Genomic DNA, 21,350 nt, shown 5'->3' with positions numbered 1-21,350 from the left:
GGTACCGGTGTTTTCTAATCAATGCCTGTTTTCCTTCCCCCTCTTAGGCAAGCATCTGAGGGAAGTCAGCTGAACAAACAAGTATAGGTGAATTAACCAGCAAAAGCCCCATAAAGCTGATTTGCCTTAGAGCAAAGGTCAGTTCCATTCAGAATAACCCCTCCTTTCATTCAAATTAGAGCTGTTGGGCTTTTTTTAAAATATTTTTTTGGCCACGCCGCACGGCATGTGCGATCTTAGTTCCCTGACCAGATATCAAACCCGCTCCCCCTACATTGAAAGCGCAGGGTCTTCACCACTGGACCAGCAGGGAAGCCCCGGGCTTTTAATTACATGTATTACTGCTGTACTTTGGAGTAGTTCAGAAGTACAACAGTATATTTTAATACAAAAAGCATAATCCCCATCCCAGTTTCTTTTAGTCACCAAATGTTGGTATAACTGGGGGGTAAGAGGTTTCACTACAGCAGTTATTGTATCTCCCTATCTCACTCAACCTTTTGAGGTGAGTAAAGAAGCTAGAAGAATTAACACCCAAAGTTAAGTTTCCATAAGGTTGTTGGTACTAATCTTTCAGTACCTTTCCCCTTTCTTCCCAAGAAGGAGGTGAGAATAAGCAAGTCAATTTCAGAAGCCCTATCCTGTCTTTATTTTCAGCTACCTTGAAAGGGAGCGGAATCACCATGGAAATGTGCAAATATGAGGTTTGCATATTGGTTTTAAGCCCTGAGCACCAAATGCTAATCATGCAAACAGGATTCTGCCCTTTACCCCCTTCAGGTTTTGTGCATTTCTGTTTGGCAGCCCCTCTCTTTCTGGAGCCTAACTACCAGAAGATGGCAGTTTTTTCTCATTACAAAGAAAGCTGTTTCGTACAAATGAACTCCCGAACAGGTGTGGAGGGGGAGTAGCACAGATCATGAGCGCCCAAATCGTGGTCAGAGTCAAGTTCTGCTGTGCAAATACTATTGCTCCCATTGCTCTGTTGTGATGTGAAGCTATTTCTGTGGCAATGTTCCTTAGCTTAACACCTTAAAAACTTGGGTCAAATGGTAACCAATAACATGAGTCACTGAGGGAGTCAAAATAATCAACACTTCCCTTCATTTGATACAACCAAACTTTTTCTTTCAGTTCCTGTTTTGCTACTTTAGTGCTAGCTCTTGCTTCAGACTGTTTCAGAACATTTTTCTTAAAGCAGTTGTGACAGCTGGAGGGTTTTACAAAAGTTAAAGTGAAATAATTTGTACAACTGGTGTGTAGCACGGCTCCAGCCAGATGCCCAGTGCACAGGCCATTAATTCCTGGAGTTCAAGATGATCAGCTGAGTCTGTCTTAATTTATCCTAGTTCTTTTTGGCCCCACTTTTTCAATGATTACAGAGCTTTGTCTTCTGGAACCCTCCCACACTCTTTAAAGGCTTCTCAGTTTCAAGATTTGAAAGCTTAACTCTGTCCCTCTTCTTTAGTTTCAAAGTTGTTACAGTGTTATCTTAGTTATGTGAAGCATGTGGAAAGTTGGGAGTTGGGAATCTGCCTGCAGGCAGATGTAACAGACCTCTCAGGGAATTCTGTGTTCTTTACTAATGATTCTTGTGAGGTAAAAAAAAAAAAAAAAATAGGGCAGGCTTTTGTTCCCATGCTATACCTGGTCTTTCTTTTGCAGTTCCTTTCTTTACCTGCGTAGAATAATAGTTCTTGACTGTTGGGAAATGTGTTTGGGCCAAGAATACTACTCTGGATTTTACCCCTTCCAAGTATCCATTTCCATGGCTTGTCTCTGCCATTGGGTTTCTGTATTCTTACCCACTTTGCCTTCTCTCCTCTTCCCCTGTTCAGGGGTTACTTTAGTTTATTAAGAATGTTTCAAACCTTCAATGAACTGGGACATTTAATGAGCTCAAGGCAGCCAAATGTTTGTTGAATTTCTTCATTTGTCCATTACCTGGCAGGGGACTGCTTACTATGCACCATGCACTTTTGGATGCTGGAGTTTTGAAAAGACTAATTCTTACCCTCAACGCAATCAAAAAAGACTAGGGTGGAGTGGGAGGTTGGGGTTAGCAGATGTAAGCTTTTATGTATAGAATGGGAAAAAAACCAACCAGGGAACACTCGAAAGAAACATGACAACTAAATGCAGGGTGATCTTTGATTGGATCCTGGATGAAAAAAGCTATAAAGGACTTGGGAACAATTGGGAAAATTTTGATATGGGCAATATGTTAGACAGTACTGTATCAATGTTAAATTTCTTGAGTGTGTTAATTATATGTGGTTATATAAGAAAATGTCCTCGTTTTTAGGAAATACATCTGAAGAATTTATGCATACAAATCCATGGAAAGAAAGCAATTGTAGCACAAAGTTAAAGCTCACAGTCTAATAGGAGTGATAACATAGACAAAAATAGTTAGGATACAGTACACAAAATACTATAATAAAGATACTATAAGACAAGGGGTGGGACAAAGCAGGGTGACAACTTCTGGAAGTAGAAGGTGGTCAAGAAGGCTTCAAAAACATTTGAGGTTGGACCTTAAAATGAGTAGGAAACATGCACAAAAGCATGGAGCTGGGAAAGAACCTCTGGTGGGGTGTAGGAGAAGGGGGAGATGTGTAGATAATTTTTTTTCTTCTCATTTCATCTTCCCTCCCTGCCTTCCTTCCCCTTTACCATACATGGCCAGTGAAGGTAGTATCTCTTCAGTTTCTTCCATTTAGGGCCTTATATAAAAGTATTGGAAAACACTGGTAGGAAAAAAAAAAGATGTCTCTTCAGTCTTAGAAGTCCGAATTTGGTATAAATACACACAGCTGGGTGGACTGTGTTTATCTGGGAAGTAAAGAAGATAGACTCTATTGGCCGTTTCCTCTGTCTTGTTAAAGTGGTAGCCCTGAACACACACAACCTAAAGATCATAGCCATCACTGGATCCTGGTGTAGGAGCTGGCATTGGCAGACCTGCTTTGAATAAAGATGTCTTAAGAGCATCACCTAAGTTCGCTCACACATCTCACCAGCCATCTTCACCCACCCAAGTTCACATAGGGAAAGGAACCAGGTTTTTGAACATGGACCCGAGACTGCTATGCTCTCTGCAGAACAGAATTTAATAAAGAACAGCCCCCAAAAGTTATTTAACTGGACTCTAAGATACTGAATGATGGCTCCACTCTCCCTAATCCTGTTCCCATGGGAGACTCAATTACAGCTATTCGCATCCTGGTTCAAAAAACTAGTTTGCTCTGACTGCCCAGACTTCCCCACAGGCTGCATTCTTGCCCATGAGCTCATTGTTTTGGCTTCTCTGCCTGTATAAATCCACAGACAGGGCCCGAAGTCTCAGTTCCAGCCCCCTAGCTAGCTGGGGCTGCATTCCATTCAGAATTTCACCACCCCCACTTGGTCTCCCCTCCCCCCACCCTCTGTGGTCACATGTGTATGTTTATTGAAGTTATTCTGGAACAAGGTGTGCTGGGAAAGAGCCAAGGAAGCAGACGAGGAAAAGAGTATTTAACTGTTGGGTTTCTACCTGAATTAGATGAGTTTTCTCCTTTATTTTGATTAAGAAACGCCTTCAATTCTGTGCCCCTAAAAACAGTTCGTTTTCTAGTCTAATAGGAGCTGGTTTCAGAAATTTTGGTACACATTTCATAGACACCCCTACAGGGCTGGTATGACTCAGGTGTTCAGATTTGGGGTTGAGGGGGGAGGTAGGGGTTTTCCCTAAGAAACATTGGTTTCATAAACATTTTATTCCTGAATCTCTATGCCCAGATCTTTCATGCATTCCATCCTCAGTTCACACCTCTATTCCTGAGGTTGCCTGCAGTGGTTCCCACCCATATCTAGACCCTGAACACCCAGATCTAAGGCAAGGTGGGACCCACTTTGGCTGAAGCGCTATGGGAAGGGCATTTTGCTTACTTTGTAAAGCTTTGGGTTAATACTGTATGCCCAGTGTACGCCTTTCCTGTCTCTCTTCATCATACAAAACAAAAAACAAAAAACAAAAACCAAAAAACAAAACTGCAGACTGAGACTGTGGGAGGTGACTTTTTTCATTTCTCAGAAATCCTCTGTGAGGCAAAGTAGAGAAACAGAAAGAGGGAAACAACTTCGTGTCGAAATGAAATGAGGTTGTCTGTGTGTTTTGAAATGAGGTGGCTTGTTTTCAGCTTTAAGGAACAACAGCTGTACAGAGGAGCTTGGTAATGGTGGGGGAGTGGTTGGTTACCTGCTGCTTTTGCCCCTTTCTCTCACTTCAAAATTTGATAGTTGGGGTCAGGTCTGAAACAGGATAGAGGTTCTGTATCTTCCTTTCCCCCCTCATGAACCATGATGGATAGATCTGTCAATCCATCACAGTACTATTGAGTGACAGAAAACCTAATACAAAAGAAGGATTTGGTAAGCAATCCCAGAAATAGGTTATTTTAAAAAGAAATGCAGCTGCATTGCTTTTAAGTCCAGAACATATTAACATACAACTTGGATAAAGTTTGTTCTAGGGAAAAACACTGTGACTCAGTTAGTAATATATAAGCCTATGTTTGTATGACAGTGTGTGTACCTTACACAAAGGCCATGTATATTTATTTTAATTATTTCCTGGGGCCTAAACACAATATATTTGAAAGAATTTTTAATTCCTTGAAACTTTGAGTTGAAAAATGAAATTTAGACAGGATTTTCCTAAAATGCAGAGAAGTCATGAAAGACGTTTGAAAACAACAAAAACACTTGATCCCATCCAACTTCCAGATCACTGTGGCCCAAAGAACTGAGTATTTTGATAAAGGGTGCTCTGTGGGAATGAAATTGAATAGCAGATCAAAGGAATTCGAATTTTAAAAGTTAAAAGACTAGACTTAATTTTCTCCCCTGTAAACTGGATTTAATTGTCTTCCCCCATCTTATTATTGAGAAGATTCAAAGAGAGAATATATACAAATGCTTTACCTTAAAGCACTAAACAAAGTGCTTTAAGGAATTTCGGGAAAAGTCCCTTAAGGATTTACTCTGTCAGCCATGTCCAAGTCATTGAATTCCCAGGGAGAAACCACTAAGAAGCCGATGTCAATAGATAGGATGTTGAATTAAAAGGGTCTACAGCTGTATTTTGAAGCAGAGGGGACACAAACAGGACTTTCCATGGCTGGGCATCGTGGGAGTTCAACCAGATGGAAGAAATCCCAGGGGTAAGTAAACTCCCTGCCAGCCAAATCTGCCCTATTGCCTTTTTCTGTATGGCTCAAAAGCTAAAAATGTTTTTTGCATTTTTAAATGGTTGAAAAAAGATATTTGGTGACACATTAAAATTATATGAAATTAAGATTTCAGTGTCATAAATAAAGTTTGGTTGGAACACAGCCATGCCCATTTGTTTACAAATTGTGTAGGGCTGCTTCTGTGCTACAGCAGCAGTCAAGTAGTTGCAACAGAGATTCTATGCCGTGCAAAGCCAAAAATATTCACGGCTGGTCCTTAAGAGAAAAAGGTTGCCCACTCCCCTGCTAGAGCTAAAAAGGCGTCTTATGATGTCATGAAAGAGGCAGGCAACAAAGAATCAGTAGTATCCAGGGGAGGGAGGAAGAGATGAAAGGGGGGTCTGGTTCCAGAGCAGATTAACTCTGCCCCTCCCATCAAGGGCAGGGCCTCTTGCCTTTTGGCCTAGGGATCACAGGGACACACACAGTCTTCTTTTTATGAGTAACTCCACCCTCTCACCCCTAGTTTCTTTTCCTCCTCACTCAAAGTTCTGTAGAGCTGTCTCTTAAAAAGATTCAGGCAAGGCTCAGAGGAGTACAACACACACACATACATCCTAACCTCAACCTGGGACATTCCTGAAATTGAACCCATCTCTCCTCCAATACTGAAGTTCTTTCCCAGGACATTCAAACACAGCTCTCTGGTGCTCGCTGAGAAAGTGCTCTGGCCTGGTTCCTAGTCATCCCTGCACCTCCCTGTCAGCTGGTGTGGCTGATTGGTTTCCTAGCATCTGACTGCTATGGCTCATGCATACCTTGTTTGGACTAATTTTGCACATTCCTCCCTCCAATCCTTTCTACCTTCTGACCTCAGCCATGAAACACCCCCCTCTAGAGCTTTCCCCAATCTCCAGGGTCAAGGAGCCCAAAGTCAGATTGAAGATTTGCGCTGTCTAGTTTGGTTAACCCAAACTGTTTCTCCTGTTGACTGACTTAGTCTTAGGTACTTTCCTGAGGCTTTCTACTTCCTGTAGAAGATGCCTCTCACCCTTTAAAGCAGACATCTCTTCATCATCTGCCTGTGACAGATAAGCCCCCTCCGCTCTAACTTCCCCACCCACCTGACTCCCAGAACCAGAGATGATGGATTTGAGGGATGCTGGTCGGAGAGAGGGTGGGAATGCAGGAACCCACGCCCCCACTCCACCTCCAAACTGTTGAGGTACTCTTTAGCATGATTCCCCATGCTTCAAGGAGAGGAGAGGTCTCTGATTCAGTTTACTCTGGTGGGGGAAGGGTGTTAAGTTCAGATGAAGTCTCTGTAAAACTGGGGAGAAGGGGAAACAGGAAATGAAAGAGGATCTGGTTGGAGGGAATCTGGAAGGGCCCTTCTTGCATTTTGTTCTCACTCTCATCCCTCTGCGCTCCTGCCGCCCTCCAGGTCTATCTAGATCCTCCCCTACAGGGCTCCGGAGGGAGGGTGTCTTCAGGTTGAGACACTCATGCCGTAGGTCAGCACCTGGGGCCTGTGCTCTGCTTCACTCCTCGTCAACCACAGAGGTTGGATCTGGGTGAGTGGTGAGTGTGGGTCTGGTCTCCTCAGACTCGCCCCTGCAGCTGTGAGCACCTGCTTTCAGGGAGGCCCCTGGTTGGGGAAGTGTAGAAGCTAAATTTAGTCTGAAGGCTGAAGCTTAATTGGGTGGGTAATTACCCTGGGGAAACTGGGAGGGGGGAGGGGAGAGGAATTCTGACCCAGCTGAACTGAGACCTCACAAGTTCAGCCCTAAGTCCACTGACACAGAACCACAATCCCCTTCCCCCAACAAACACCGAGAAATGAGAAGCCCTAGCAATTTGCTGGCCTGCACGCTTGATCTCTCTTGTGCACATCAAGATTGTTCCTATCACCACCCCACCCCCACCTCGATTCTCAGGGGTCCAGTTCCTCTGAGTCCTTCCCTAAATTCCACCCAGGGCACCAAACCTACGGGCCCCTCCAGCACATCTCCCTGACCTTGGGTTGCAGCTTCCTCTCTCCCCTCTGGAGGCAGAGGGTTTCAGAGGTCATCAAAGAGGCATCTGGCCACACTACTACCCTCTAAGGGGCCAGGAAAAGGGGTGCTTGGGGTCAGGTTTCCCTTCCTGAAGACTTTCACATTGACACCCCCCTCCCCAATACTGAGTGACCAGAGAAAAGAATCCTTAGGGGCTGCACTGAATCCTAGCTTTAAAATGAGGTGAAAGGGGGCAACCCCCCAGATGAAAGCCCACATCCTGAGCAGTCAGAGGCTGGAGGCTATGAGGGAGCTGGGGGCTATCACAAAGAGAAGGGAGTTACTGAAGCTGGGGGAGCCCTTAGAGGGGCTGTGGCTGCATTCCCCACCTGTGATTGGTTCTCAGGCTCAGGCCAAACTCCAAACCTGCCCGGCAACAGCCCAGAGAGGCCCAAAGAGGGAGGAGGAACTTCGGGGAAGTCAGCTGAGCTGGGGCCACCGCCCAGCCTTCAGCTTCCAGGAATCACTGGGAGGGCCCCAGCTATTCACCACACCCCTCCCTCCGTCTCAGGGCTCTGCCTTCAGCCCTCAGTATCTACAAGGCGGGCTCAGGTCCCACTTCTCTGGTCCCCCCGCGTCTTTGATCCCCTTAGGGGTTCACCAGAGGAACACATCTGACGCCTTCTCTTTACACTGAGCAGAGACACTAAGACTGGGCTTTCCTTGTACGCCCTTCCTCACTCCTCGTCCTGGACTAAAGTCAGTTTCTTTCCTTTCCTCCCCCCATTTTCTTTTGCCTCCTTCCTCATGCACTGTCCTCCCAAGATGTTGTCCGGAGTCTTCCTTCTCAGCCACTTCCAACCCAGGGAAAGCCTCCTTCCCAAGGCAACAGTATGACGTGAGGGAGCTGCCAGAGCAGAGAAGTCCTGTCTCCTCAGGCAACTCTGGGGTCCTCCCCAGTGTCTGGGTGTCTGGGTGTGCATGCTCAGGGAACAGTAGTCACTGAGTTCAGCTGTTTCTGCAGGCCTTTATTTATGGTCTTACTCGACCAGACTTGTAGAGGTGCAGGGATGGGGGAGGGATGCTTCTAATGGGGAGAGAAGCTCAGTTCTATTGCACTTCCCCTCTTCCTAGGCATGGGGACCCCTGGGAAGTCTGGCTCCCACAAGTGGAGATCTGGACTCAGACCTCAGAATTGTAGGGGTCAGGGAGAGGATCTGTGTTATGGAAAAGGCTGCCCACTCTCACACCACCTCTAGCAAGCTATTTACCTTGAGAGTGGACATGGGTGGGGGAGGGAGGAGGGAGGAGACTAGGGTGAGACATCTCTGAAGAATGTGTCTTTGGCAGGACATCCAGTACTGCCTTGGCTCCACCCTCGACTCCACCCCCAAGTCCCCTAGAGCCGGGCCAGGCTCCTCCTCCGGCCGTTTCTGCTGAGGGAGAGGGGTGTGGGGTGTGGGGTGTGGGGTGTGAATCATTTCCTTTCCTCCCACCCTATAAAGAGCGATAAACCAAAAGCTTAATAGGGAAATGGGTAATAGCAGAAAGGATGAGAGGAGCAGGAAGGCAGGGCCAAAGAAAGGGAACAGGAAAAAGGACCCCTGAAAAGGCAACCGCCATTCAGCTCAGCCCCAGATGGGACAAAAGTGCTACTAGATTCCAAGAGACTTTACAGAAAGACTTAGCCTACCAAGAAACCCACCATAGGCCAAGCAGTTTCTTCTTCAGCTCTGGACCCAAGCGCCCAACTCCATAACTAAACTGGGAGAAGTGGTGACCTCTAGTGGTCAATGACCAACCTGCAGGGCCCGAGGTCGGCCAGGATCCTCTCCCTCTCTGACCAAGGCTCCTGGTCTCAGGTGACTGGGGCTCATTCATTAGCCTTTCTGGGCCCAGACTCTCTCCACCTGGGCTCCAAGTACTGTTCCCCTTCCCACCCTTCATTCTGATCTCACACTGCTTGCTTAGGTGGCCTGAATGGCTGGGTTCCCACGAGGACAATGAAGAGCCTGTTTCTCATTTGTCATAATCATCTTTAATAAAAAATAAATTAGTTCTGGGGTGGGAACCATTTTAGGAGGTGGGGAGCGGGAGCAGGGGCTCGGGTGTCTTATTCTAACCTTTCTCTTTTCCATCCTCTGCCTAGCTGGTCCCTGCTCTGGGGTAGATAGTCTCTCTTCCTGGGGAAAAGCAGGATTGGCAATGGCTCACCCCATCCCTAGCTAACTATGAGAGGGAGGGATAGAGAGACTAAGTAAGGGGAGAAAGGGTCAGAGGACAAAAGGATGGTTTAGATGATGTGTGGCCTGAACAGGAGAAATGAGGTTTAGGACACAAAGTTGGGATTAATGGGAAGGCCAGACTCTAAGTAGCTCGGATTCCCAAAGAGTTGCAAACTTGCTTTCCTTTCAGCCTAGAAAACTCTCACGGGAACAGGCATTGTCCCCTCTCCCGGTTCCTTCTCAGTCTGTGTAACTTCTTTTTGAGAAGTGATACAGATTTATGGGCGCACACACACCCACACAGGCCCATATACACATCTGGGGGCATATGTGCACACACACCATCACACCCCCGCACAGACCCAACCACACGTCTTGACAGTTACTGTTTGTCATCTTGCCACCTTCGACCACCCTGGGGGACGTCCCGAGTGAGACCAGGACAGGCTAGAGAGCCAGAGGGTACAGAGTGGGCTGATTGACAGGTGACTGATGGTGGCATGAGAAAACCACGAGGAGAGGGTCTCCTGGACCCATTTCAGGCGGGCTCCGGGGGAGACCGCTCCAGGACATGGGCGCAAGAGCGGCAACAGGTAGCTGTGTAGTAGGGATAGACGCAGAGCCGGGCCTGCACCACCAGGGGGCAATGTGGAGAGCTGTCCTTGCATTGATCATCTGGGGACAGAGGAGGCCATTGGGCACAAGAAGTCACCAAGATCCATCCCGCTGGAGGTGTGTTGCCCACTCCCACTCGTCCTTCCTAATCTCCACCCACACTCCAGCTAACTCCGCTCTGCTGGGGGCTGGGGAGAGGGAGCTCTTTACCAGGGCGCTGGCTGCAGGGTTGGCTGTTACAGGATCGTTTCCTGGAGGGCCGCAGGTGAGGAGGGCATCGGATGCTGAGGGTCTGGTTGGCGGTCAGGCACTGGACCTCCCTTGTCTGCGTGCCCCCCTGGCAGGAGCGAGAACACTGGGGAGACCCCAGCTATCAAATCAGACTTTTGCTGTGCCCCAGGCTCCTCCTGAACCCCAGGCCTCCTCCTCCTCTGGAAGGAGTTGGGGGGCTCTCCTGGAGCATTATGAAACCCCACGTGGAGGGGGCCCACCTGTCCTCCTGGTCTAGGAAATGGGACAAGTTAAACTGCCGCTGGCTTTAGCCTGGGGCACAGAGGGAGGTACAAGGAGGGAAGCCTCTCCTCCCCTCCCCTGGAAGTCCATGCTGAGCAGGGCAAGGGTGCCAGGCACTCACCGGACTCCAGGGTGTAGAAAACCATCGGTCTTGGCAGTCCTGCCCCTGACAGGGCTGCAGGGCAGGGGGCCTGGGCAGGTGGGAACAGTTGCTAGGAGAAGTCACATTGAACTCAGTCCCCAGTTTGGACACACAGATGATGTCTCTACGCTGCGTGCCAGAGCCACATTCTGAGGAGCACTAATGGAGAAGACGGGAAGGGAGAGCAGGATTACTCCGACCTCCCCCCAGGGAATCCCACCGACGGGCCCCCCTCCCAGGCTCTCAGCTCACCTCTGCCCAGGGCCCCGTGTACCAGCACCACGTCACCTCACAGGGCCCCAAGCTGCAGGCACGCATGTCAGGGGGGCGGCTTCCTGGAGCACAGGTCTGCTCAGTGGCTCCTGCCCCTGCTTCCTCCTGGCCCTCCCCATGGGTCTCCCCACTCCCGAGGCAGACGACAGAACGTCGCTGGATTCCCGTCCCACACTCAGCTGAGCACTGTTGGGAAGCAGAGTGTGAAGGGAGGCTGGAGTGACAAGTAGGGGAAGGGGAGGGGGCTGAGGACAGACACATCCAGGATCCGGGAGTTAGGGAATGCCCCAGGGGTACCAGCCAGATATGGGGAAACTTTGCCAGGCAGGAGTCAGGATGTCAGCGTAAGTTTTTCTCTGAGTCCCCAACATAAGCAGTGTTTAGCAGACGTCAGGTGCTTGCTCAATCAACGTTATGCAACCATGCTGGAAAGGCCCCGGGAGGGTGTCCTGGGTGGGGGTACCGGGGGCGTGGGGCTCGGCTAGGGAGTGTGAGGCCCACCTTGGAGCTCCAGTCACTGTGGAACCAGGCTGTGATGCAGGGCCCCATGTCACAGGCCTCTCTGCTGGGGGGCCGAGGGGGGCCTGAGACGCACTCCTGCTCGCTCACTTCATCACCGTTGTTGCCGACGCAGCGGACCTGTCGGCTCCTCTGGCCGCGCCCACACCGCACAGAGCACTGAGGGGACGAGGGGCATTCAGGCCTGGGCTTCCCTGCCTGCCTCACCAGCCTCCAGCTCTGGGGCCTCTGAACCAGGATCTGCCTTTGATGCCTGGCTCAGCGGTTACAGGGCTTCGTGGGCTGAGGAGCAGGCTGAGTATGGGGCTCTGGGCCCCCAAGCCCAGGTTCCGTCTCTTCGCAGACTTACAGATGGAGGTTCTACATGAGATCTCATTTGTAAAAGTTTCTGCTGATTAGAACGGAGTTGGAAAAGCCACTGCTCTAGCTCACTGGTGCCCATGCCTCCAGGATCTTCCCGCTCCAAGAGCTTCCTTGCCTGGGACCACTCACCTGGCTCCAGGGGGAGCGGACCTCCCAGCGGCCGCAGAGGCGCAGCTGGCACGGCTGGGTGATGTTGGGCCGGGGCAGATGTCTGCAGCGCTCCAGGGGCACCGACGAGCCGCCGCCCCCAAACTCCTGCCGGCAGCGCAGCTGACGGTGCTGGGTGCCGGGGCCACAGGAGCGGCTGCAGGACGTCCACTCGCCGGCCTCCCAGCTATGGGCGTGGGCAGGGAGGGGAAGGGACAGAGACACAGAGGGCAAAAACAGAGATGTGTGGGACTGCCATGTTTGGGGAAGGGGACGACAGACTGGGGGTGGGGACCCCTCAGAGGAGAGTGGGCATATTTGGAGTCTGGGATCCCTTGTGGGGCTCAGGGTTTCCTTGTTGTCTATGGAATGTCAGCCTTTCTCACTGAATAACGTCTCTCTGAAGCCAGGAGATCTTGTGTTGAGTGCAGAGTCCAGGTGAGATCCTATGGGGGCGAGGATGTGTTTCCCCGGGGCAACCGTCATGTCCCCAGGACCCTAACCCTCCCGTGGGGCTCACTCACTACGGTGGGCACGGGGGGCCGTGGCAGGGTTCCTGGGAGGCTGGGGGCCTGGTGCCCACGGCACAGCTGCGTTCATCCAGTTCCTCTCCTGACTCACGAGAAATGCAGTGGAAGACAGGGCGCCAGACACCTGTAAGGGATAAAAGGGAAGCCAGGGGAGGCAGGATAGCTCGGCATCCAGTGTCAGTGGGGTCCCAGGCACTGAAGTCCGATTCGGCACAGAGTCAAGGTGTGGACCCACAATCCAGGGTATGGGGTCAGGAATGCCAAGCTGGGCATCTGGGCTGAGGGTGCCAGGAACACAGGCTGGTGGGTGAAGTCTCACCTTTTCCACAGGATGCCGAGCACTCAGAGTGTCCCACCCGTTTCCAGTATCCGGCTGGAGATCCCAGGGGTGTCCTGGGATGGGGCGGGGCGGGCATCTGGGGGATCCGCACCTGACGCTGGAGGGTGCCTGGGGTGCGGGCAGGGCGGGGTACTGAAGCAGGTGGGGGTTCTCCCCTCAAAACCTCTGCGCAGGGAGAGTCGGGTAGACAAATTAGATGCATCCCCATTGCCTCGAGCTCCCCTCAGCCTCTCCCCACCTCCTTTTAGGTCTGGGGATCAGAGTCTTACCAGGCTGGAGTTGGGGGAGACGGGGCTCTGGGGTGGGGTTCTCAAGGTTTAGAGGTGGTGAAGAGATGACATACTGGTAGAAAACACCTGGGTTTTCCTCCTGAAAGATCATCTGGGGAGAAAAAGAGAAGGTAATGAATGTTTGGGGGTGGGCAGGGGGGCATCCACTAGCCTTCTGCCCATCTTGAGACCCACAGCTTTCCCCTCAGAGGAGAGGCAGCGGAGCAGCCTCCTCCTCCCGCCCCGGCGCAGGCCCCTCGCTCACGTAGACATCCACAGGCTGGGTCGTGGGGCCTTCCGCAGACAGACTCTCCCCCACGCCCTCCTCTCGAGGAGGACGGCTGTACCGGAAGACAGTCCCGCCGGCGGCGTAGGACCCAGGGGGATCCACAGCCCAGTTTCCATTAATGATGGACCGGCCCCCAGGGCCACGAAGTGCTGGAGGTGGCAGATCAGGACATGCGAGGTTAGTCATACTGTCCTCCTCTCCCACCACTTCCCTGACAGCACAGAACGCCACATACCCCGTGCCCACGGGGGAGGGAGGAAGGGAGCCCTGACTTCCCGGGTGGCCCATTTGCCGTGCTGAATGGGGGTGTGAAGGGCAGAACCAATAGGCCAGGAATGGAACGGGGGACCAAGACTCGGGGAACCCAGGGACTCACCAAGGTAGTTGGAGCTGGGCCGGAGCTGGGTGATCCAGAGCCGGGAGGCTCCAGCAGGAATCAACAGGATTTTCTGATAGCCCAGAGGGCCCCCCCTGTCAGTGAGGTTCCCCGAGACGAGGCGACAGGTAGAATCGTCACCCCCGCAGACTCCACAGCCATCTGGACGCCTGCCCGAGCCGAGGATCCCATCACAGCCAGGGCTCTGGGGGAAAGCAGAGTGAGGGAGGGGCTGCCAGAAGCCAGACACCACCTCCAACCCTGGCCTGGTGGTCTTGGAGCCTTCGGCTCACCGCGTGTCTTGACCTTTGCACTACAAGTGAGATTTGTAGTTTCTCTGTCAGCCTCACCATCCCAGCCAGCCTCTGGGGAGCTTGGATGGGCTTAAGGGGGTCTTTCTTTCAGATGGACTCTTGACTCTGCTCAGCCCTGCTTGGCAGGTAAGAACTTTCCTCTCTGCAACCTGAGTCTGGGGTTTTGCCATTGTGATGATGAGCAAGGAGACTCTGTGTGTGTGCCTGTAGCAGTTATTAACATTGCCTCTCTCCCCATGTGCGCACCCCGTCCTCCCTCACCAGACAGCGTCCGGCCACACAGATGTCTGGGGCTCCAGGCTGACACAGGGTCCCGTCCTGGACCTTTTCGGTGTGACGGACATAGAAGCGGAAGCCACGGGGACGGCAGTTCAGTTCACAGCGCTGGGAACCCTGAACTAAGAGACAGGGTAGAAGGGTGGTTAGCTGGGGTCCCTGGCAGGAGGTTAACTGAGAAAGAACCCAGGGCCCTGAGAGCGGCTTGGCTTGCCTTATATTAGCAATAGGGCATCCTGAGGTTGCCGAGGTCACTGTGGATGAAGGGAACACGACAGTTCTGTACTCTGAAAGGTCAGTTTGAGGGTCACACAAAAGTTGGGTCAGATCAATTGAGGTCACTAAGACCAGAAACGGGGTTGTGAGCTCTGAGAGAGGACAGATACTTGAAACTATGATTATGTGAGTTCAGAGCTCATGAGGGCTTGTCTTGGTATCAAGGTGACACAGGCTGAAAATCAAACGGATGGTAGCTTGGGAGAAAGTGATACAACACTGTCCAGGATCCATGGGGCACCTCCACCGAGCTGTCACCACTGGACAGGATCTCTCTGACCATGCCCTGCTCATGTCACATCTATCCCACCTCCTGGGTTGGGCTTCTTCCCAGAGGAGACCAGCCAAAGGGCACCTCTGGACACATCCCTTCTCCTAGCCTGACCCCTCTGCTGACCATACACCGCCACCTGACAGCTAGGGCTCTTTCCGAAACCCCCAGCCCTTTCTGGGCCTGTTCTGTCTCTTCACCCCAGCCCTGGGAAACAAGGAAGACAATATGACACAGGAGAAATACAAGAGCCTACAGAGAAGAAAAAGAGGGGCTGGGTGTCTCCTTCCCCATCATCCCCCAATCTCCAGCCCCCCTGTCCAGGGAGTGGGCTAGAAATCTCACCTTCTGTGAAGGGCTCCCACTGGTACAGCTGACCCATGAACTCCTGGGAGTCAAAGGCTGCACACTGCAGGGCCCGGGGGTCTGGCTGCTCAGGGGGGCAGGGCTGAGGTGGGGGATACAGAGGAGTCAAAGCTGGGGAGGAAAATGGGGGTGTGGGTCAGGGCTGGATTGGGGGGATAGGGAGGCAGGTCAGGTCTATGGAAGAGCTCCAAGGTCCCTACCCTGAAGAGGTCAGATGCCAAGGCCCTTCTCCCTCAGGTCCAGATCTGACAGGCTGAGGACCCAGGCTCAGGGTCAGGGAAGCAGAATTGGAAGTCTGGGGAGGGGTCTAAGAAGGAACTCACCGCTTGGCTGCAGGCTCTCAGCTGCTCACTCTCCCCAGAACATCTTGGGACAGGACTACTGGGAGCGAAGAGGCTCCAGAGGGGGCTGGAATGGGGGCCAGCGCTCAGCAGAGGCAACCAGCCATCTGGGTAGTGAGGGGCAGACTCCGTGAGGGACCCGTGAAGATTCCCCCCAGGTCTCCAGTGCTCCCGGCTCTGCTGGCCTCGGCTCCGAGGGACAGAAAGGAAAGGATTAGGGTGTCTCTCTGCCAGCCGGGGACCGGCCCAACCCTGGGAACTTGGCCTTCTTGGCTGAGGGGACATGTGAAAGGAGCTACCTTCTCCTGGGGATGGAGGGAACAAGGAGGGCTCTGTGCCAGAGGCCTGGGCTCTGGGGTGGGGCCGTGTGAGGGCAGGCCTGGTTCTAGAGGGCACCTCTGTCTGAGCAGCTTCGGGGCTTGGGGGTTCTCCTGGGGGGGACAGGGTGTGGGCAGACGGTTCAGTAGGAGGGAGTTCAGTTTGCGGGGTGTGGTTTGCAGAAGATGGCTCCGTTCTTGGAGTCAGGGATGGGAGATCTGAGGTCTGCGAGAGCTCAGAGCTGGGTGGTCTCCTGGGGTGCCTGCGGTTCCGATGGAGTGGCAAAGCAAAGGGCACTCTCCCATAACCAAACATTCCTGGCTTGATGGGGTCTCGAACCCGGGACCTGAGAAAGTGTTACAGACGTAGGGTCACAGCGCTGGCTACCTCGGAGCCTGCCTCCCCAGGCGACTCCCTAGCACCAAAGATAAGCCTTTATAAACCCTGGATCCTTTGCTCTCCTTTCCTTCATCCCTAGCTCCGCCCCTTGCCTAAGGCCCCGCCTCTTCCCTCAAAGCCCCACCCCTCACCTCCTGGATCCTTGAATCTCCTGGGCCTCCTCTCTCCCTAAATGAGAAGCAGGACCTCGAAGGGGGCCACCTCTTCCCCGAGGTGGTGGCCTGTACAGGGGAAGGGTTTCTCGGGAAGTATGAGGTCTGGTGCCTTGACCCCGAGGGAGCAGGGCTTCTGGATGTCTTGGGGGCCGGGGTGGGAGGGGCAGGCCCTGGTGGAGTTGAGCTGTAGGGAGCTGACACGACCGGCTCCTGCGCTGCACCCCAACCCCGCAGGGCTGGGAGCAAGAGGCCCACTGGTCCCAAGGATCCCAGACACCCTCAGGGCCCTGGTTCTCCTCGGGAGGTGTCTGAAGAGAGTGCCCAGACAACACCTGTGTAGACAAAAAGTTCAGCCAAAATTAGAATGATTTTCGAGGGAACTGTACAGAATATCTAGTCCAATGCTGGAGGCTTGGGGCAGTAGTGACTGGCCCAAGGTCACATTCAGCAGCAGAGGTGGGACTTGAAGTGATGTGGCAAGGATTTAGGGAGTTGGGGAGGCTGGGAGGCTGGGAGGGCCAAGTGTGAGAGAAAGGGGCCACGGCTTATCAGAGGCAGTGGAAAATGCAGACGCAGCCTGGAGATTGTGGGAAGCCGGGAGGCAGGGAGAGGAAAGGATCATAGTCTCTAGTCCCTGGCTCACCTCCTGATCCAGGCAGAGCTGAGGGAGGAACAGAAGCAGCATCAGACACAACTGGGGCCTGCAAACCAAAGGCAGGAGTGAAGGTGTCAGATAGGAGCTGGAGGAGGTGTTACGACACAGCCCTCACCCCAAGGAGGCTCCGCACATCCTGATGCCAGCTGCTCAGAGTCCAGAAGTTACTCATCACTTCCCCCGGCCCCTCCCAGAGCTCCTTACCCTCCCTTCCAGAGACCGAGACCCAGCCATCCCTCCTCCAGGGCCGCCCCACCTCTTACCTGCCCGCCCACTTCTCCATCTCTCCTCCCTTGATGACCCCGGGGCCAGGGAGGTGGGGACCGGAAGTCAACTCTACTCAGGCATCTGGGCGTGGGGTGGGGGATGCGCTCTGCAGGGACCGAAGCCTGGTCCAGTCTCCAGAAAGCTGGGGGTTGGGAGGGATGACTCCTCAGAAGGACATCTCAGAGTGAGAATGGATGGGTGAAGACTGGCCCACCCCTTTATGATCCTAAGGGAGGGAGGGAGAAGGCACACTGCCCTTGTCCATCCGCCCAGGCTGGAGGGGTGGCAGTCTGCCCTCAGCCTCCCAACTCAGGCTCAGTCCCCCTCCTCAGCTTCAGGAACTTCTCAGCTCCATGTCCTAACTAGGAACTGTCTCTAGGCCAGCTCAGGCACACGCATCTTTCTTAAGATGGTTTTCATCTGGCTCCCCCTCCTGCCCTCCCAGAGGTCCTGGAAAGCTGAGGAGGGAGGCTCAGTGAGGACTTACCAGACACCCCCTCTGAGCTGCTGACTGGAAGCCCCTTGGGCTTTCCATTTCCTACCTGACTCCCAGCTTTTTCTTCCCTTCTTAGCTAATAAAGCTCCTTCTGGAACACTCAGGCACATCTCTGTCTGCCTCAAACACTTTCCAGTCAAGGGATAAACTAAATGGGCTGATGGTTTAATCTCTAGAGAAGCAGGTGATTTTTCCCACTGAGATTTAACCTCCCTCTAGGGGCCAGCGTCCAGCATTAGATCAATGAGGCCTTACTTCAGGCAAGACTCTGATGGGCTAGGGAAACCTGGGAAGGGGATATGCAGCTAGAGATGCTGTTGCTCCCCAATCATGCATGGTCTATCTTCTGAAGAGCCAGGAAGTCCCTCCTGAAGTCTAAACTTGATCCTTGGGGAAGTGGAGCTTGGAACCCTCCCCTGGTCTAAGCCTGACTCTCCCATCGCTCCCCTTGCCCTCCAGCCCCTTCCTGCTCACAATGAGCCCTTCCCACCCCCACTCCTCATGCTTCTCAGAGTTCTGCTTTCCAGGAAAAAAAAAAATGTTTCTGTTGGATCCGAAAGGCACCCGGGAGAGGAATCCAAGGAGCTAATGCCGAGGTGGGCCAGCTCAGGGGCAGGAAAATGACAGAGGGAAGGGCAGGAATGTGCTTGGGGGTAGCAACTCTCAGCCCCACTTCCCTCCCTGAGACCCCAGGACTTGGGAAGTTAAGGAAGGGATCACAGTGGTTGAGCCTGAGCTGCAGGGTCTCCTCAGCTGCTTTTGGTTGGGAAGGGGGTTGCTGATGGCTGCTCCTTCCCTTGGCTGGGCTGACCATTGAGGTCAGCAACTCCGCCCTGATGGGGGTGGGTGGGTAGGGGCTCCAGAGAAGGGCCAACGTTCCACCCAAAACTTCAGCTCTCTGCCTGACTCTGTTACTGGAGGTTGAAGGAAAGGAGAGATGGGGTGACGATCACTGCCTCTTCTTGCTGCCAGGTCCGGGTCCCCTCTCTACTCCCTCTCTGCCTCTGCTTCTCTCTGCTACCTCTTTCCCCATGGGTCTACCCAGTACACATAATCCTGTCCTGAGCTGGGTTTGGCTTTGGCAGTTCCCTGGAGAAGTAAAGGGTGGGGTGGCGTGAGCTCTTGGGGCCAGGGCCAGGCCTGGCTCCCTCTCTGGAAAAGTCCTACCCCACCCCCTGCATAGCTGGGCAGGGGGCCGACACTCCCCCTCCACCCCTGCAGAAACAGATACACATTTGTGGTTTTCACCCCTTCTCATGTTCCTCATCTGGTGTGTCTCACTGCCCAGGGTGAAGAAAGGAGAGGTCAGAAGTGGTCACGCTTGGGCCAGGCTGACTCTGGTCTAGACAAACCTGGGCTCCTCCCGGCCACACCTCCACACTGGCCAGTGAAGATCAAGGAAGAGAGACCTGGGCAGAACGAACCCCTTCACCCCCAGGGGACCCACCTCTGGGAAATGGGCGGTGCTGCGGGGCAGGGCGCCCCCCAGCAGGCTCCAGGGCTGGCTGGAGAGTCCCTATCTTGGATGAGAACTCCATGGTCCTCCTTGTACCCTCCACTGCTGGGTCCTGGAGGCCCATCCCAACAGGCATCTTTCCTTTCTAGTCGTCAGGCTGAGCTGGATCAAGAGCACCCACATGCGTCCCTCACAGCGTCCCTGTCCCCCAACTCCAGGACAGAAGACAGTGGCGGGGTTGGGGGATGGGGGAACACATCCTCCAGGAGCACCCATCTAGAGGAGGGCAGGAGGCGCCAGGCGTGTGCCGGGAGGTCCTGGCTACGTTTTCCAATTTTACTCTGTGACTTCGTAGGAATTTTGGCTGATTCTCCGCCCGAGTGATGGGGGCCAGAGTTCCAAGGGACCAGAACCCCCTCCCCAGGAATTTGACCCCAGGGACTTCCGAGGCTATAAGAGCTATAAGAGCTGCGGCTGGGGTCGTGGCTGGGGCGCGACCGCTGGGCGCAGGGAACAGGGACGGCGCGTGCGCGCAGGGCGGGGGGTCTAACGGGACAGGGGAGAGAGGGCGGCCGGGGCCGGGGGTCCCAGGGAAGATCTGTACCTGCTCTGCTCGGCCCCGGCGGCCCGTTAACCCCTCTGCGCCCGGGCGCTCTCTCCAGGCAGCCTTGCTCCGCGGCGGCCACGGTTGCCCCTGAGCCCGGCTCCGGACACTGCCGCCTCCGGCCGCGGCTCCGCCCTCGCCCCGCCCCCCGCTCCGCCCGCCCGCCCGCCCGCCACGCGCCCAGCCCGCGCCCCGAGCCGGCCCCCCGGGTCCGGGCGGCCCACCCCGAACCCCTTGCCCGCCAGGGCCACCCACCCCGGGCTTCGGGCCTTGGCCACCCCAGCCCGGCACCCGCCAACGGCTCGAGGGGGCGAAGCCGAGGGGGTCCCAGCCCGCTTCGGAGGGAGCCATCGCTGCCGGGCTGTCCCCAGGCCCGGCTGGGGCTCGGGACTCCCGGACCCCGGCTCCAGACCGGCTCCGAGTGGGCGGTGCGAGCGCTGCGCCTGCCCAGGCCAGGCGGCCACGAGTGGCGCCAAGGGGCTGGGTGGTGCCTGTACCCGAGCGGCGTGGACGAGCCCCGGGCCCCAGATCTGGGCGTTGCTGGACCGAGATGGTCCCGCCCGACGCCAGATCCGCGTTGGTCAAGGCCCTCTCCTCCACGCAGCCTCCCGTGCAAGCCCAGTCACCCCTGCCTCTCCCGAGTTGGGCTGTGAACCATGTGGTTCTGACTGCTCAGGGACCTCTATGGGCCTCGGTTTCTTCATCCGTAAAATTTTACACACGGGGCATAGCGGAAGGAATGCGCTGATTTAGGAATCAGACGAGCTGGATTTGAATCTCAGCTCGAGTACTTATCAGCTCTGTGGTCTTGGATGAATACTACAACTTTTCTGTGCTGCACTTTCCTCATCTGTAAAATGGGGCTAATCTGATATATACGAATAAGCTTGGAGATATGTCTGTCTATTCATTTATATCTGGAAGAATACACCCCAAACTCGGAATTGGGGGCAACACCTGGGCAGGGGCTGTGGGGTTGGGAGAGAAAAAAAAAACAGCTTTCACTTTTTACTCTACATGCTTATATGTTGTTGAATTTTTAACCACAAGCGTTATCTACGTTTTTAGTTATGTTAAAGAAATAAATAATATACATGAAAGTGTATGACAAAGTAGATAATAAATGGTCACTACTATTTTTAAAGTTTTAATTGCCATTTATTCATGAACCACGATCCTGTATTGCTGGGTCTACTCAGTATTTGAAAGGTTTTGGCTTTTATTCAGTGACTTGTCAATATTTTATTTTATTTATTTTAACTTTCTGGCGGCACCGCCTGGCATGCAGGATCTTAGTTCTCCAACCAGGGATCCAAGCCACGCCCCGCGCCGTGGAAGTGCGGAG

General features: G+C 53.5%; 1 protein-coding gene across 3 annotated transcripts; it reads right to left on the bottom strand.

The window, feature by feature from the left end:
* Window positions 1-109: 109 nt before the first annotated feature.
* On the bottom strand, window positions 110-20,109 carry ADAMTSL4 (ADAMTS like 4). Of its 3 annotated transcripts, none has more exons than XM_082615367.1 (18): window positions 20,006-20,109; window positions 17,446-17,675; window positions 17,171-17,228; window positions 16,504-16,859; window positions 15,638-16,319; window positions 15,294-15,396; window positions 14,387-14,523; window positions 13,812-14,016; window positions 13,412-13,584; window positions 13,147-13,258; window positions 12,857-13,042; window positions 12,532-12,661; window positions 11,990-12,194; window positions 11,480-11,656; window positions 10,958-11,164; window positions 10,685-10,864; window positions 10,261-10,405; window positions 110-4,293 (listed from the first exon to the last, which is right to left on the bottom strand). In XM_082615367.1, the coding sequence occupies exons 2-18, from the start codon at window positions 17,463-17,465 to the stop codon at window positions 4,268-4,270; spliced, it is 3,102 nt and encodes a 1,033-aa protein (XP_082471493.1). In that variant the 5' UTR covers window positions 17,466-17,675; window positions 20,006-20,109; the 3' UTR covers window positions 110-4,267. The 3 variants fall into 3 exon arrangements, with proteins under 3 accessions (XP_082471493.1, XP_082471491.1, XP_082471492.1); XM_082615365.1 differs by lacking the exon at window positions 110-4,293 and adding an exon at window positions 9,226-10,110; XM_082615366.1 differs by lacking the exons at window positions 110-4,293; window positions 15,294-15,396 and adding an exon at window positions 9,226-10,110 and having other exon boundaries at window positions 14,387-14,518.
* Between the last annotated feature and the right edge of the window lie 1,241 nt (window positions 20,110-21,350).

This window comes from Mesoplodon mirus (genome assembly GCF_964341445.2).
Source record: "Mesoplodon mirus genome assembly, chromosome: 3".
Classification (NCBI taxonomy): Eukaryota; Metazoa; Chordata; class Mammalia; order Artiodactyla; family Ziphiidae; genus Mesoplodon; species Mesoplodon mirus.
The sequence above is the reverse complement of the archived record's forward strand: the minus strand, read 5'-3'. Positions and strand labels throughout refer to the sequence as shown.